This window comes from Spermophilus citellus (genome assembly GCF_964194105.1).
Source record: "Spermophilus citellus genome assembly, chromosome: 7".
NCBI classification, from domain to species: Eukaryota; Metazoa; Chordata; class Mammalia; order Rodentia; family Sciuridae; genus Spermophilus; species Spermophilus citellus.
The window spans coordinates 78,358,504-78,373,020 of NC_138188.1; the positions used below are offsets into that span (position 1 = coordinate 78,358,504).

At 40.4% G+C, this 14,517-nt stretch overlaps 1 protein-coding gene across 8 annotated transcripts in view; it reads right to left on the reverse strand.

Annotated features, from left to right (window-relative positions):
* Positions 1–14,012, reverse strand: part of MCF2L2 (MCF.2 cell line derived transforming sequence-like 2) — a 247,921-nt gene extending 233,909 nt beyond the window's left edge. For all 8 annotated transcript variants that reach the window (XR_014022845.1, XM_081300602.1, XM_081300604.1 and 5 more), the window contains exon 1: positions 13,336–14,012. Coding sequence is in view for 7 of the 8 variants with exons in the window: in XM_081300602.1 (XP_081156728.1) it covers positions 13,336–13,411 (76 nt within the window). In the remaining variant the exon portion in view is untranslated. The remainder of the gene's footprint in view (positions 1–13,335) is intronic.
* Between the last annotated feature and the right edge of the window lie 505 nt (positions 14,013–14,517).

Below are 14,517 nucleotides of genomic sequence, written 5' to 3' on the forward strand. Positions count from 1 at the left end.
TAACAGACCAGCAGGGAGAAATAGACTATAAAATTTTGGAAACTCTACCTATTTGATTATACTTGAATCTATTATATGAATAAATAAATTATAAATCCTATATTCCATGGATTGACCTTTATTATTTAACCCAGATAAAATAGCCATTAAAGGACTAAATTTTCTTTGTTTTAACAGTGGATTCTGAAACAAATGGGGAACTGAGTAATTGCTTAGGAAAGAGTTGATTATTCAATAGTAATGGCCATGAGAAAGGACTATCTGCTCTCTTTCCCCCCAAAAAACTAGACACACACACACACACACACACACACACACACACACACACATCCTCTCATTTTTAGCATTTTTGAAATGTAGTTATTTATCCTTGCCTAGTCTTTTGAGGGTTAGGGCTTTGGATTTATATATTTGAGATTTGTTTTGCTTTGTTTTCATTTGTTTCTTTTTTCTCTTTCTTTTCTTCTCCTGTTAACAGACAAAATTATCTTGTTCTCTCTTTCTCCCTTTGTTTTTCTCCTATTTTATTCTTCTCCTTCCTTACAATCATCACCTGCTACATTTCTTCTGCATTTTCTCTGTTCAGTTTTTGAAAATTTAAACTTTCTTCTACCTTCCTAGCACATTTTCTTTTCTCTTAATTTATTGTATTTTTACCATCTTTTAGAACTAATTGGCTCCTGTAACTCCTGCCCCCACCATTCATGCTGTTGCAATTATTACTGCTCTGGATGACAAGTTGGCACCTGTTGTTTAATTTAATGCCAGATCTAGTTTATGGTTAGTTATTGCTTTTGCTGCTGGCAATTGCTGACCCCACCATTTCTGTTTTTGTGGCAATTAACATTGTAGATATCGTAGTAGAACTAGGTATTTATTTTAATGATGTATATTGTTCACATTGGTTGTTACTATTGTTTGTTTCCTTCTGGAAACCTACAGGGACACTGCAAGTTCAGAGTAGAGACTCTGCCACTGAACTAAACTCAGCCAAAAAAAGCATAACTTGCTCCACACACCGATTAATGACAAACTTCAATTATACTTTAAAACAAAGGAAAAAAGAAACAAAAATCCAAACTAATGACCAGGCCCCAAAGAGAAAAGGTCCCACTCACAGACATCCACTGCAAATCAGAGAGAGTGAACACAAAGGCTGTGGATACAACACCTACAAGGGGTCTCAAGCTAGATAGCCCTAGGACACTTTGGCAAGTGAAGACTGTGCCCTAAAAAGGCCCACACATTAGAAAGGAAGAGAAATCCCTCCAACACCTGCATAAAACCCAACACAGGAATAAAAGTAGTATGAAAAAACAAGGTAACATGACACCTCCAAAAGTTCATAATTCACCAGCAACTGACCCCAAACATATTGAAGTGGATGAAATGTCTAATAAAAAATTCAAAAGAATGATTATAAGAATGATCAATGATTTCCAAAAGACCACAGAAAAACAACTGAATGAATTAAGGAAGTCAGTATGGGATATGAATGAGAAATTCAATAAGGAGATTGAGATAATGTTCAGTTAAATTCTCTAGTAGAGCAGACCATGCTGCAGACAGAATCTCAGAGCTGGAAGACAAATTGGCAAGCCTTGAACATTCAGACAATATTAAAGAAAATAAAAGAAATAACCATGATCAGAATATAGAAGAACAACATTAAGAAACCAAATTTAAGAATCTTTGAAATTGAGGAGGGTTGTAAGATGCAGGCTAATGAAATGGACAACCTCTTCAAGGAAATATTATTAGAAAAAAATCCAAACCTTGAGAATGAGATGGACATACATACATATAGGATGCATTTAGAGCATTAAAGAAGATTAAAAAAAAAAGAACTTCTCCATGACACATTATAATTGAAATATCTAACATGCGGAACAAGGACAGAATTTTTAAAGCCTCAAGAAAAAAACATCAGAACACATTTTGAGGCAAGCCAATCAGAATCACTTTGGATTTCTCAGCACAATCTCTAAAAGCCAGGAGGGGTTGGAATGATGTGTTCCAAGTTCTGGATAAAAAACAAAGAACTATCAACCAACATTGCTACATCCAGCAAAGACATCCTTCAAAAATCAAAGAAGAAATAAAAACCTTCCTAGATAAGCAGAAACTGAAAGAATTCATGACTTCTAAACTGGCATTATAGAAATTACTTAAAGAAATATTCCACACAGAAGAAATAAAAATAAACCCCAGAGCTCATAAACAAATCTCACTGGAAGAGAAGCTAAGCAAATGAGAAACAGGATCAAATTAGATATTATAAATAAGTCAAAATGGCAAAAATTATTAAACAACTCTCTGCAGTAACATTGAATGTAAATGGTCTCAAATTTCAAATTTAAAGACACAGACTCATGGAATGAATTAAACACCAAGACCCAATTATATGTTGTTAGCAAGAGATGTACCCTACAAGCAAAGACAGTCAATGGCTGAAAGTTAAAGGATGGAAATTGATATACCTTGCAAAACAAGCAGGAGCTACTCCCATATCTGACAAAGATGACATCAAATTAAAATTAATCAGAAGAGACAAAAAGGTCACTTTACACTGCTAAAGGAAACAATCCAAGAAGAAGATTATAACAATAAAAAATTATTTATGCCCCAAACATGGGTGCAACTAATTTCATAAAAGAGACACTGCTCAAATTGAAGCCTCAGATAGACCCCAGCAGAATAATACTGGGTGATTTCAACACACTACTCTTACCATTAGATAAGTCATCCAGACATAAACTCAGAAAAAACTCTTAAATTTGAAAATTATGGACTTAACAGACATCTATAGAATATTTCATCCAACAAAATTAATTTTAAAATATCAACTCTTCCCAAATTAAGTTAAAGTCAATAAAATTCTATTTAAAATTACATTCTTTTGAATTTTTTTATCAGACATTTCATCCACTTCAATATGTTTGGGGTCAGTTGCTGGTAAATTATGAACTTTTGGAGGTGTCATGTTACCTTGTTTTTTCATATTACTTTTATTCCTGTGTTGGGTTTTATGCAGGTGTTGGAGGGATTTCTCTTCCTTTCTAATGTGTGGGCCTTTTTAGGGCACAGTCTTCACTTGCCAAAGTGTCCTAGGGCTATCTAGCTTGAGACCCCTTGTAGGTGTTGTATCCACAGCCTTTGTGTTCACTCTCTCTGATTTGCAGTGGATGTCCGTGAATGGGACCTTTTCTCTTTGGGGCCTGGTCATTAGTTTGAATTTTTGTTTCTTTTTTCCTTTGTTTTAAAGTATAACTGAAGTTTGTCATTAATCTGTCTGTAGAGATAAAGGGAATTTAAAAAATGATTATAAAGTTTATTTAAAAGAATTTTAAAAGATTTTCAGTTAAGAATTTTTTTTAAAGTTCATGAAAAAAAATGAAATTTCACCTAGCATATGTTTAACTTTGTTAGAAACTGCTGACTGTTTTCCAGAATGATAGTACCATCTGACATTCCCACCAACAGTATGTCAGACATCCAGTCCTCCCTTACCCTTGTCATGGCTTGGTATTATCACTTTTAACCACTCTACTAGGTATGCAATATGATGTTGAGCATATTCTTGAATATTTATTTGCCTCTGTGTATCTTCTTTAGTAAAACGTCCTCTCAATTTTTTTGCCCTTTTTTTAATGTTTGGTTATTTGACACAGTTATTGTTAAGTTTGAGAGTTCTTTAAATATTCTGGATGGAAGTCCTTTGTTAGATGATTCACAAGTAGTTATTCCAGTTGAAACATTGTCTTTTCATTCTCCTAACAGATCTTGTATCAGAAAAATAAATTCTGATGAAGAATAATCCATCAAATTTTTCTTTGAGGTACTATACTTTCAGTGTTGTCCTAAGAAATCTTTGTCCAACCAAGATCACAAAGATTTTCTTTTATGTCTTCTTCCTGATTATAAACTAGGTTTTACATTTAGATCCATAATCACTTTGAGTTAATTTCTGTATATGAGGTGAGGCATACATAGAATGAGGCTCATTTTTTTTTCTTGCACATAGACATCAAGTTGTTCCAGCACCATTTGTTGAAAATGGCTTTATACCCTTCCCTAGTGAGTTACTTTTGTGCCTTAGTCAAAAATCAATAAGTCACATCTGTGTGGTATTATTTCTGGATTCTCTCCCTTGTTCCATTGATATGTATGTTCATCCTTTTACCAAAACCATACTGTCTTGATCACTCTCTGCCTTAAGTAAGTCTTGAAATTAGGTAGTACAAGTCCTCTAAATTAGTACTTAAAAAAATCCTTTGGCAATTATAATTCCTTTTGCCTATTATAGTAGCTTTTAGCTGGTTCCATGTTTCTACAAAAATGTTTAATAGACTTTTTGATTAGAGTTGTATTTAATTTATAGATCAATTTAGGAAGAATTAACATATTTATATTGACTCTTACAAACACAGACCATGTATTAATTTTGTGAACACGTTTTTAAAGCCCTTATGAAATACCACATAATGTTCATTCTCCTCTCTATTTCTTCTGCTTCTCTAAGATTATACAAAAATCCTCAGAAAATAACCAGGAAACATGATCTTTCTCTTTAAAATCTGGGTTAGTTATCTCAAGACACTGAAGGAGAAAATGCTTGCCCCGTACATGAAGGGCAAATCAGGTTGTAATGGAATTTTCCTTCTTACTTCTGCACCATATGTCAAGGTCTAAAACTCCATTTCACAGCCTCTGGGCTTTTCTCTCCCTTTCAAGCAAAGTTTCTTTTGCTTGCTAGAGGGATAAAACACATTGGAAACAAAACAGAATAAAAAGCAGAAGCCTGAAAATGCAAAAGCTCCTGAGGCCCATTTTTCCAGTAACAACCAACCCTTCTTCACCAGTGGAGAAGGAAAAAGAGGAAAAGGAGGTAGGAGAAGGAAGTCACAGAAAAGGGAAGGTCAGATCCTTGAAACCCTCAGCAGCTAAGGTAGCCAGAGGACACTTTTAGGACAGGAATCCCTCCAGCTGCATTTCAAATTGTCTGTGCTGCTAGATCATAAGATTTCCTCTTCCATCTTTAGAAAATTCCCCTGCATCTTCCTATCTTCTGGGTAGATGGTTTTTGAGTTACTGAGGAAGAGTTGGGTTTTGCTACTAAATCAATCAGGTGCCAAAGAAAGACAGCAGCTGTGAAATCCCAGAAGCAGAGAGGCCAGCGGAGCACAGAAGATAAGTCCAATGCTGGGGGTGAGCCTGGTGCAGGCTTGGGATGAGGAACTGGGGAATGAATGGTGGCTGACTTGGTCTAACTTATGTTTGCTGGATGCTTGTCTCCCCCATTAGATTGCAGGCTCCAGAAGGACATTCATTCATTCGTTTCTCCAAGCCCCCAGCACATCTAACGAGCCATGTAGGGCACTAGGGTTGCAGCAGTGAAGGCAGAGGCCTGGGCCTAAACTTCATGGAGAACTGTGGCCACAGGCAGGGGTCATGCCCACTCCTTTAAAACCCTGGCCAGAGCCAAGCTCCCAGAGGCCCTTGTGAATGTTGTTAGTCATAAATTAGGGGTTAAATAAGATAAAACATGCACAAGTATCTCTTTTCACTCAGTGAATTAATTATAGTTTCCTGGGAAACAGAAAACAAAGCCTAAAATGAATTTAAATTGATCTGATAGCAGGTGAAAAAAACCAGACACTCAAACCCAAACTTGGGCTGGAAAAGGGTCTGGAATCAGATAACTGAACAAAGAAATTCACAATTAACTAGATTCTCTAACCCACCATGTTCAGATATTAGGACTTGTAGTTGTCCACATGTATATGCCCTGCATTTGAATCTCCCTCACAGTAAAAGTCCTTTAAATACAGAGTCTTCTTCACTAAATAAAAGTGCATCATAGAGCTGTCACCTTGCCACTGTAACAAGAGGTTACAACCTTATGACTTTTTCTTTTTTAAACTCTGGTACTTAGTCTAGAAAATGAAAGTAAGCAACACTCCTAAAAATTTCTTCCTTAATAAAGACTTTTTTCTACCTGAGCATTCATATTTATTACCTCTGCATGTTTTAAGGCTACAAAACAAACTCTTCAGTTTAACTGACAGTGTTTCTTTGGAAGAAAGTAACCATTAATAAATCAACATTTCAAGTGGCTTATAAAATACACTAAAGGACTAATGCTGTCAGCTCTGTTAGGCTTTTGAAAAAAAAAAACTTTTAAATTCACTATTAACACTTCTTCCATTTACTGGTTCATATGCGGTTCTGTAATGGAAAATTAAGCCAAGTGTGATGATGTACAGGCTTGAAAGCCAGCCAGACCTCCTTCAATTTTTCCCCCTCCACACTGAATTACATTGGGAGAATTTCCTAACCTGTTTAAGCTTCCAATTCCTCCTCCATAAACATGGTCTGCACTTCTAATTAAGTTTAATTAAGTCAAAAATGTATATAAATCATAATACGTGATACTGAACAGGCAGGAAATGAACAATAGCTATCACATCATTTTAAATATATTTTTTTCATGTCCCTCCAGCCTCTCCTCCCTCTTTACTCCAGAAAATGATCTGTACGAAGACTGGCTTCTTAGAAGGTAGATCTCTGTTCTCTCACTTTTCTTTCTTCTTTCCTTCTCACTTTCCTTCTGTTAAGATAAAGCTCAGGGTTTCTCAGTTGTGCAGGAAAGGGTCATTGACCTTGGAGGCCTGAGCAGAGAACAAACCAACCAGGACAACCAGTACAGGAAGACCAATGCAAATTACCAAAGTGGCTGTTCCCCTCCCTTCCCTTATTAGAGAGCCTCCCCGCTCCACCTGCCTGAACTCTCACCTTCCTTTAAGATCCAGCTCAAGTCATACATCTCGAAAAGAGTTTTCTTTAGCCACAGCAGCTCACAACTTCTCCATCCAAACTCTTAACGGAATTGCCTGTATTGGCGATTGACAGGGGATCAACTTAACTTTTGGGTCTGTCCCTTAATAGCATGGATTGAGGGGCTGGGGATGTGGCTCAAGCGGTAGCGCGCTCGCCTGGCATGCGTGCGGCCCGGGTTCGATCCTCAGCACCACATACCAACAAAGATGTTGTGTCCGCCGAGAACTAAAAAATAAATATTAAAAATTCTCTCTCTCTCTCTCCTCTCTCACTCTCTCTTAAAAAAAAAAAGTGATCAATTCATTTAAAAAAAATAGCATAGATTGAGTCTCAAACTCTCCTCCTATCTGATAGTTCACAGGCCTCCTTGCCAACCCCCACAGATCCTTTGTTTCTGGGGAAGAGAGAGGATCAGAGGACACAGGAAAAGACCCACAACAGGTAGAAGAAAGAGTAAAACAAAACGGACAAATCCTATTTCTGACAGAGGTGTGGAAGACTCTCCCAAGAAAATCTGCCAAAGTTTCTGATTCGAATTACTTTAAAGCAGTTGCACACACAGTCCAGATCCAGAGCTTCATATGACTCAAGCTATCTATACAGTAACAATAAAATATAGGACAGCAGCCCTCTCCCACGATGGCTTTACTACATCCACGAACACAAGAGGTATGTATTTTTTTAAAAATATTTTACTAGTTGTTGATGGATCTTTATTTATTTATATGTGGTGTTGAGAATCAAACCCAGTGCCTCACACATGCTAGGCAAGCACTCTACCACTAAGCCACAACCCCAGCTCCAAGAGGTATGTTCTTAAAGGCCTTGAACTACCCTCTCTGCAGTGCCCCTGGGCAGTCCCAGTTTCTAAAGGAAGAAGCAGGGAGAATGGTAAGAATTTCCAGGACAATTTCCACACTCACTCCAGGCAGCTTCTCACAATTACTGCTGCGGCCAGGGTCAATCAAGGCCAGGGACCTGGGGTCTTTTCATATACTCTACCAGCCTTACCTCACTTACTCTACCCACATTGACCCTGCTCAATCTTCCTACAGGCAGTCAAGCTATTCTGTTGCAATTTGTGTTCCTGCAAAGATAAGCACATCTGTTCAGATAGCAATTTTTAGTAAGAACTAGGGGGAACCAGGGAGAGTAGGCCTCTTAACCAGATTGGCAGAATAATACAACACTCCTTTCACGCTTCCCCTGCTAGTCCACAAAGCAAACAACTGAAGCCATTCCAGATTCCCGAGTTCTTTTTGCAATAGTCTCAGTTTATTCTGAACCACTTGTAACTACATAGCATAATTCCAACTTGTGAAATAAACAAAGGGACTGGCTTAATCATCACCCTGCTTCACAGATGAGGAAATTCAGGAGACATTCTGAGACTTCTTTTGCATTCAGTTAAACACCTGATTCCTAATCTTTAACTTTTATATAGCTGATTTAACCTACAAGGTCACAAAGCAATATTAATTGTGACACTTAAGTAAGACATTGTCATGTTGTAAGAAAAGACTGTAGTATGAGTTCAGTCAAGAACCAAACAGGTATCAATATTTGGAACACAGAAATATTTGAAGCCAGACTGTAATCAAACACTGAAAAACACACATGAGATAGACATCAACTATTGCAGCTACTCAGAAAAGGAGGGAAAACTGGCGTGGGGGTGGCAAAGGGCCATTCTGCTAAGGGTTCCTGGTGGCAGTGGTGGTTGGGGGGACGGTGGGGGGGGAGCTTGGGATACACCCTGGAGGTTCAGAAAGCAGGCAAATGAAGTACTGCTAGTGAGAAGAATCACAAATGAAATTGAAACCCAGAGAGGCTAGTAAGTAGATTGGGTAGATTCCAAAGGGGCCCTCTCCAACCCATTTCAAATCAAACAAACAGAAAAAGAGCTTTTTCATTTATAGAGCCAGTATGAGCTGGATCTAGAGACTAAATATGAGTTTGTGTCTCTGTCCTTAGGGAGACAATTGTGTGGGAAAGCAGAAATTTTTCCTCAATACCAAATTAACATAAATACTCTGTAAAAATTAATTATTGACAGGTAGCAGTAAAATTATTCATTTTGATACAATGGAGAACACATCAACTGTAAAACAAGACTTGAGTTCAAATCCTGACTCCCCCTGTTGGAAGCACTGTGGCTTTAAGCAAGTTCCTTAATTGGTTTTTTTATTCTTAGTTTTGTCATCTATCAATATACGAGTAATAGTACCTACTCTCTGAAGTAAAAAAGATAAAAAAGGCACATATGAAAGGGCCTGATGCTCAATAAATGTTCACTTTCTTTTTTAAATACCTTTAAATACCTTTCAGTAGAAAACCAACACAGAATAGAGAAGCTGGTTTCATTGCATCTCCCTCCCTCTTATGTCTGGTTGTAGTTTACATCCCTCCCTCTTATGTCTGGTTGCCGGCATATTAGGTGATGTATAATTGTCATCCCAGAAAAGACCTATTCTAGAATCAAAGGAGAAAGTGATCAAGGATTTTTCTCATTGGTATTTTTAAATGGCTAAAATCTAAATATTTAAGCTCCTACTGGGAGTGTCTAGCATCTTGCTTGGAATCTGTCCCCTTAGACAAGCTGTTAACCCCACAGGCTTTCCTAAAGGCAGACAGTAAGTGGAATTCTGGTTTGTGTAGGCCAGCATGCTACACTGGACCTTTAGGAATGTTTTAGTTAAAAGCAAAAAATCAAAGCCTGGGCTAAAAGGCTCCCTCCTACACAACCTGCAGACACCTCTGAAATATGAAACCTTCAGTGGGAGGTCCTCCAGGAGAACAGGAGAGTAAACACAGTGGTTAGCCCCCAAACACTCCCCTCCTCCATGTTTTGTAAGCTGTCACCAACAATGGGAAAGCCACATCACAGTCGGCCATGCTCAGCAGCTGGGTTCCAGTTCTCAATGTCTGTCTTCATCACTGTAGTGGACAAAGAAGAGGTGTGACTCCCGTGGTGAGAATTCAAACACTTCTCCAAAAAGCTACCACATTTGTGCCAGGATTGGCCTGCAACCCTGTCAATGGACGTTTCATAAAAACTGTTCATCAGGTTGTGGAAACTCCCCTCTATTTCTAGTTTGTTGAGCAATTTTGCTTTTGTTGTTGTTGCTTTTAATTTAAAAAGTTGGTGGATTTTGTCAAATGCTTTTTCTGCCTCTACTGAGAGGATTATGTGGGTTTTATCCTTCATTTATTGATATACATCATTTGATTTTTGAGATGTTAAATCAACCTTGCATTCCTAGGGTAAGCCCCACTTGATCATGGTACATAATCATTTTATATGTTGCTTGGTGATAGAATTATGCTGGAGCTTGTGTGTGTGTGTGTGTCTGTGTGTGTGTGTGTGTGTATGTGTCTGTTTTGTACCAGGGATTGAACCCAGGGGTGCTTTACCACTGAGCCACATCCCCAGCCCATTTCTATATTTTTATTTAGAAACAGGGTCTTACTGAGTTGCTTGGGGCCTCACTAAGTTGTGAGGCTGGTTTGAACTTGTGATCCTCCTGCCTCAGCCTCCTGAGCCACTGGGATTACAGGTGTGTGCCACTGTACCTGGCCTTGTGTTTATATTCCTAAGAGATACAGACCTGCAGTTTTCTTGTGTGTCTTTGTCTGGGTTTGGTATTAGGGTAATACATAAAATGAGTTGGTACCTAATTCCAACCTCTTCATGAAGGAGTTGTCAAAGAACTGCCATTAATTCTTCTTTAAGTATATAATAAAATTCACTAACAAAGACATCTGGTTCTGATCTTTCATTGTGGGAAGGGTCTTTAAAAAATTACTAATTCAGTATCTTTACTTGTTATAGGTCTATTCAGATTTTTTTTCTTTTTGTGTCAGTATCTCAGTCCATTTTCTGCTGCTATAACAGAATACCACAGACTGGGACATTTATAAAGAAAAGAAGTTTATTTCTTAGCATTCTAGAGGTTTAAGTCCAAGGTTGAGAGGCCCCATCTGGTGAGGACTTTCATGTTCCATCATCCCAAGGCTGAATGGCAAAAATCAAACCCACAGTCCCAAGTACTTTTGTAATTAGTATTAATCCCTTCATGAGGGTGAAGGTCATGATCTAAATTCCTCCCATTAGACCTCAACTCCCAACTCTGTTGCACCTGCTTTTTTGGGGGGGGGCATTCAAATCATAGCACCCTTTGAGTTGCAATTCTTTCATTTCTAAGATGGTGATAAAAATATATATCCCACTCATTTCACAGGTTTATGGGATTATACATGAGAAGACAGAATGTTGCAAAGCACACATTTGCCAGGGGCCATTGGGAGTTCTTTGGGAGCAGAAACTACAGCAAATTCATATCTATATCTGGCATGGAGCTGGCTAGGGAAGAAAGGAGGCAGCAAAAAGGGCAAGAATACCATAGCCTGAACACCACACACAACCTGGTGTTAGTCAAGGAATACTGCCTACCAGATCTTCAAGAATATCCTACATCTGGAGAAGTGGGGGCAGTCTTAATAAGATTTAGTAATCATCCAGATCATTCTCTGCATTTAACTTCAGATTTCACTTGGAGAGAGTCCTAAGATCTGCCCAAGATCTTCAGTGGTAAAGGGATCAATGATATGACCAGTAACTGAAACATATGTGTAATCACAATTTAGATAGTATTTTTTACCCACATCTTACTGATCTTCAAAGCTATGCATTTCTATTTTTCAACTTGAGATTCACTAATGAAAGTGAAAGCATCCAAATCTGGATGGTCACACCACTAGAACACTGCCATTTCCCTATACCACAACCTCAAACATTTACCAATATAGTCATGTACCACATAAATTTTGGTCACCAACAGACTGTACACTCCATTTGTCCCATAAAATTATATAGCCTAGTGACCTCATTGCCATCTTTGTGTTTGTACATATATGCTACATGGTTCCCACAAAAACAAAATTACCCAACATTTCTCAGAACATATTCCCATCATTATGTGACAGGTAACTGTGTTTAATAGAGCATTCAATATATTTTACAGCATATTTGAAATACCAAATTCTATTTTATTAGATTTTTTTCTTCTTCTTTCATCCTGCTTTCAGCAATATTTCACATTCAGTGGTCCCTGGTAGAATTATTCTAACCTTCTATCTTAAGAATTCATTGGTCAGCCATGCACAGTGGCACACACTGTAATCCCAGCTGCCGGGGGAGGCTGAGGCAGGAGGATCTCAAGTTCAAAGCCAGCTTCAGCAACTCAGCAAGATCCTTTCTCTAGATAAAATACAAAATAAGGGCTGGGGATGTGGCTCAGTATTAAAGTGCCCCTGGGTTCAATTCCCAGTATTAAAAAAAAAAAATTCAGTGGTCACATTTGGCACCAGAAATATTTTTTAAAGCTCAATTCTTAAAACTAAGCCTTTCAGTATAAAACATATCTACAAAGTATATCTCCACAATTCTATCATTTGAGATATGCATCATTATTGCACCAAACACATTGGACTAGGTTACTCAAAGAATAAGAGTGGCTCACTAATAGAAGAAATATTTAACATACTGGAACCAAAGAAGCATTTTAACAAATGTATAGAAGGTTGAGGCAAACCCTTTCTAGCTTTATCAATAAAAACTGACTTGCATTCACAAACGAGTGTGAAAGCAGTCAGCAACAGAGAACATTACCCAGATAATTGAAGTTACCCACATCCAAAAGTTCTGAACCTGTATATGTGTCTTTATTGGGGGAGGCTCAGGGCAGTGACGAAGGAAGAAAATGCTGAGAAAGAATTAACTGACAACTGTCACAATGTCTTCTTTCGATTACAACATAGGGCCTGTCCTTTCAGCACAACCTGTATTTCGGGGACAAGGAATGAGTGTTTTGCTTCCCATTTTAGCTCATAGAAGGAGATCAGACTTGCTTGATCTCCTTTGGCTTTAAAAGGTTTCTTACGGGGTTCACTGACAGGGTGCTTACATCTCTGGGCAGTACAGTAACAAGGAGGGTACAGTAACAAGCAGGGTGCAGTAACAAGCAGATGCAGGCTGCGATTAACCGGCAACCCCCTGCTCTTATTTATGAACAAGCCTTCAGTGACTTGGCATATATTCGTCTGGAACGCACCAGCACACGTTCCTCGTGTATCCCCCCACCCCAATGATCTCCAAACAACTCCCCAACCCTGACCCCGCCGGGTCAAAAGTGGGTAACCGATCACAATAGTCCAGTAGCTCTCGGTTTAGGGCCCAACCGACTTGGCAACCACCTGCCTCACAGCCTCCGCCTCCCTACCAGATGTGAGGGCCCCAGAGCTGCCAGCGATGCGCTCCCAGGCTGCCTATCATTGACCGCCCCACCAGATCCCGCGGCCTCAAGCCCAGATGCAGGTACGCACCAGCACCAGCCCAGGGAGGGCGCTGCCGCTGGGCTGAGGGTAAGCAGACAGCCCAGAGAGTGCGCCCCCACCCTCCATTAGTAAAACACAAGGTAAAATAGCTCCATTTACCGACATGAGTGATCACTGTGGCCAGTCGCTGGGTGAGCTCCTGGAGGGCCATTTCTTCTTTTAACAAAAATAGCATTTCACTGAAAACAAAACTACTCAATAAAAAAAAAAAAAGCCAAACAAAACTGTTTCTACCGCTGCTGTGGATGAGTTTTTAAAGGCATCCTCGAGAGGATGTTCTACCCTCCCTTCTTCCTCGCTGTCTTCAGGCACAAAACGGGAGTCACCAGCAGCCCAGGCCAACTCTTAAGGGCCGCTCCGCTACAGCACTCCGGCCACGCCCTGCAGGGACTGATTTTAGGGCTGAAGTCTGGCGGCTTTCCCAACGTAACGGCTGGCATTTATAGCGCAGGAAGGGGCCATTCAGGAGGGGAAGGAAGCAAGTCGCCCCAATCTCGCCAGGGCGCCCCGCGGGCTTCTCTGACCAAGAAGGAGAAAGGCTTTGTGGTCCGGGACGGTGGAGACTCTGACCCCTCCACAGAGGATCGGGATGAAGATGCACGGCTGGCGCCAAGGGATGGCGCGGAGCCTTCGTGCTTGCAGGGCTGCGGAACCGAGGAGGCTGGCGGGCCCCAGTTCCTCCGCCCCGCCCTCCCCACGCCCAGTCTCCCGCCCGGCGCCGTCCGCCCAGGCGCCCACCTCTCCCTGCCCGCGGGCGGCGCCTGGCACTCCGGGAAGCGCGCACGCGCCCCAGCTACGCCTCTTTTCGAGATCGCTGCGCCCCTTCCTCTACCCAGCGCTCCCGCCCCAGGAACCGTTGGACACTGGAACTAGCGACTAAGGCGCTCCGCCTAAGCAGGGGTTCAGGATGCCAGATGTGCTTCTTCCTGGTCTCGGCCCCTCCTAGATCCCCGCCCAGAATCTGTGGAGAAGTCCGGGAGAGAAAGGGGCCAATTAGTAGAGGTGTAGTTCTCCCGCCAGGACGGGGTGGGGAAAGCTGAGAGGCCCTTCTGCCTGCTCTCACATCCTTACTCCAGTCTGTGGCCCTTAGGTAAGGGACGGACGGTGCAGTGTGTTTTCTGTTCAATGGTTGTCTTCACACCGTTGTCATCTTCCTCTGGGCACATCTGCACTGGAGCCCAGCAGGCGGGTTGTGCCTATGTTACAGGGCAGAGGCCTACCATGAAACTGAGGCAACAAGGGGGTTCTCCTTTACCCCATTCTTGAAATCATGCCACAAAG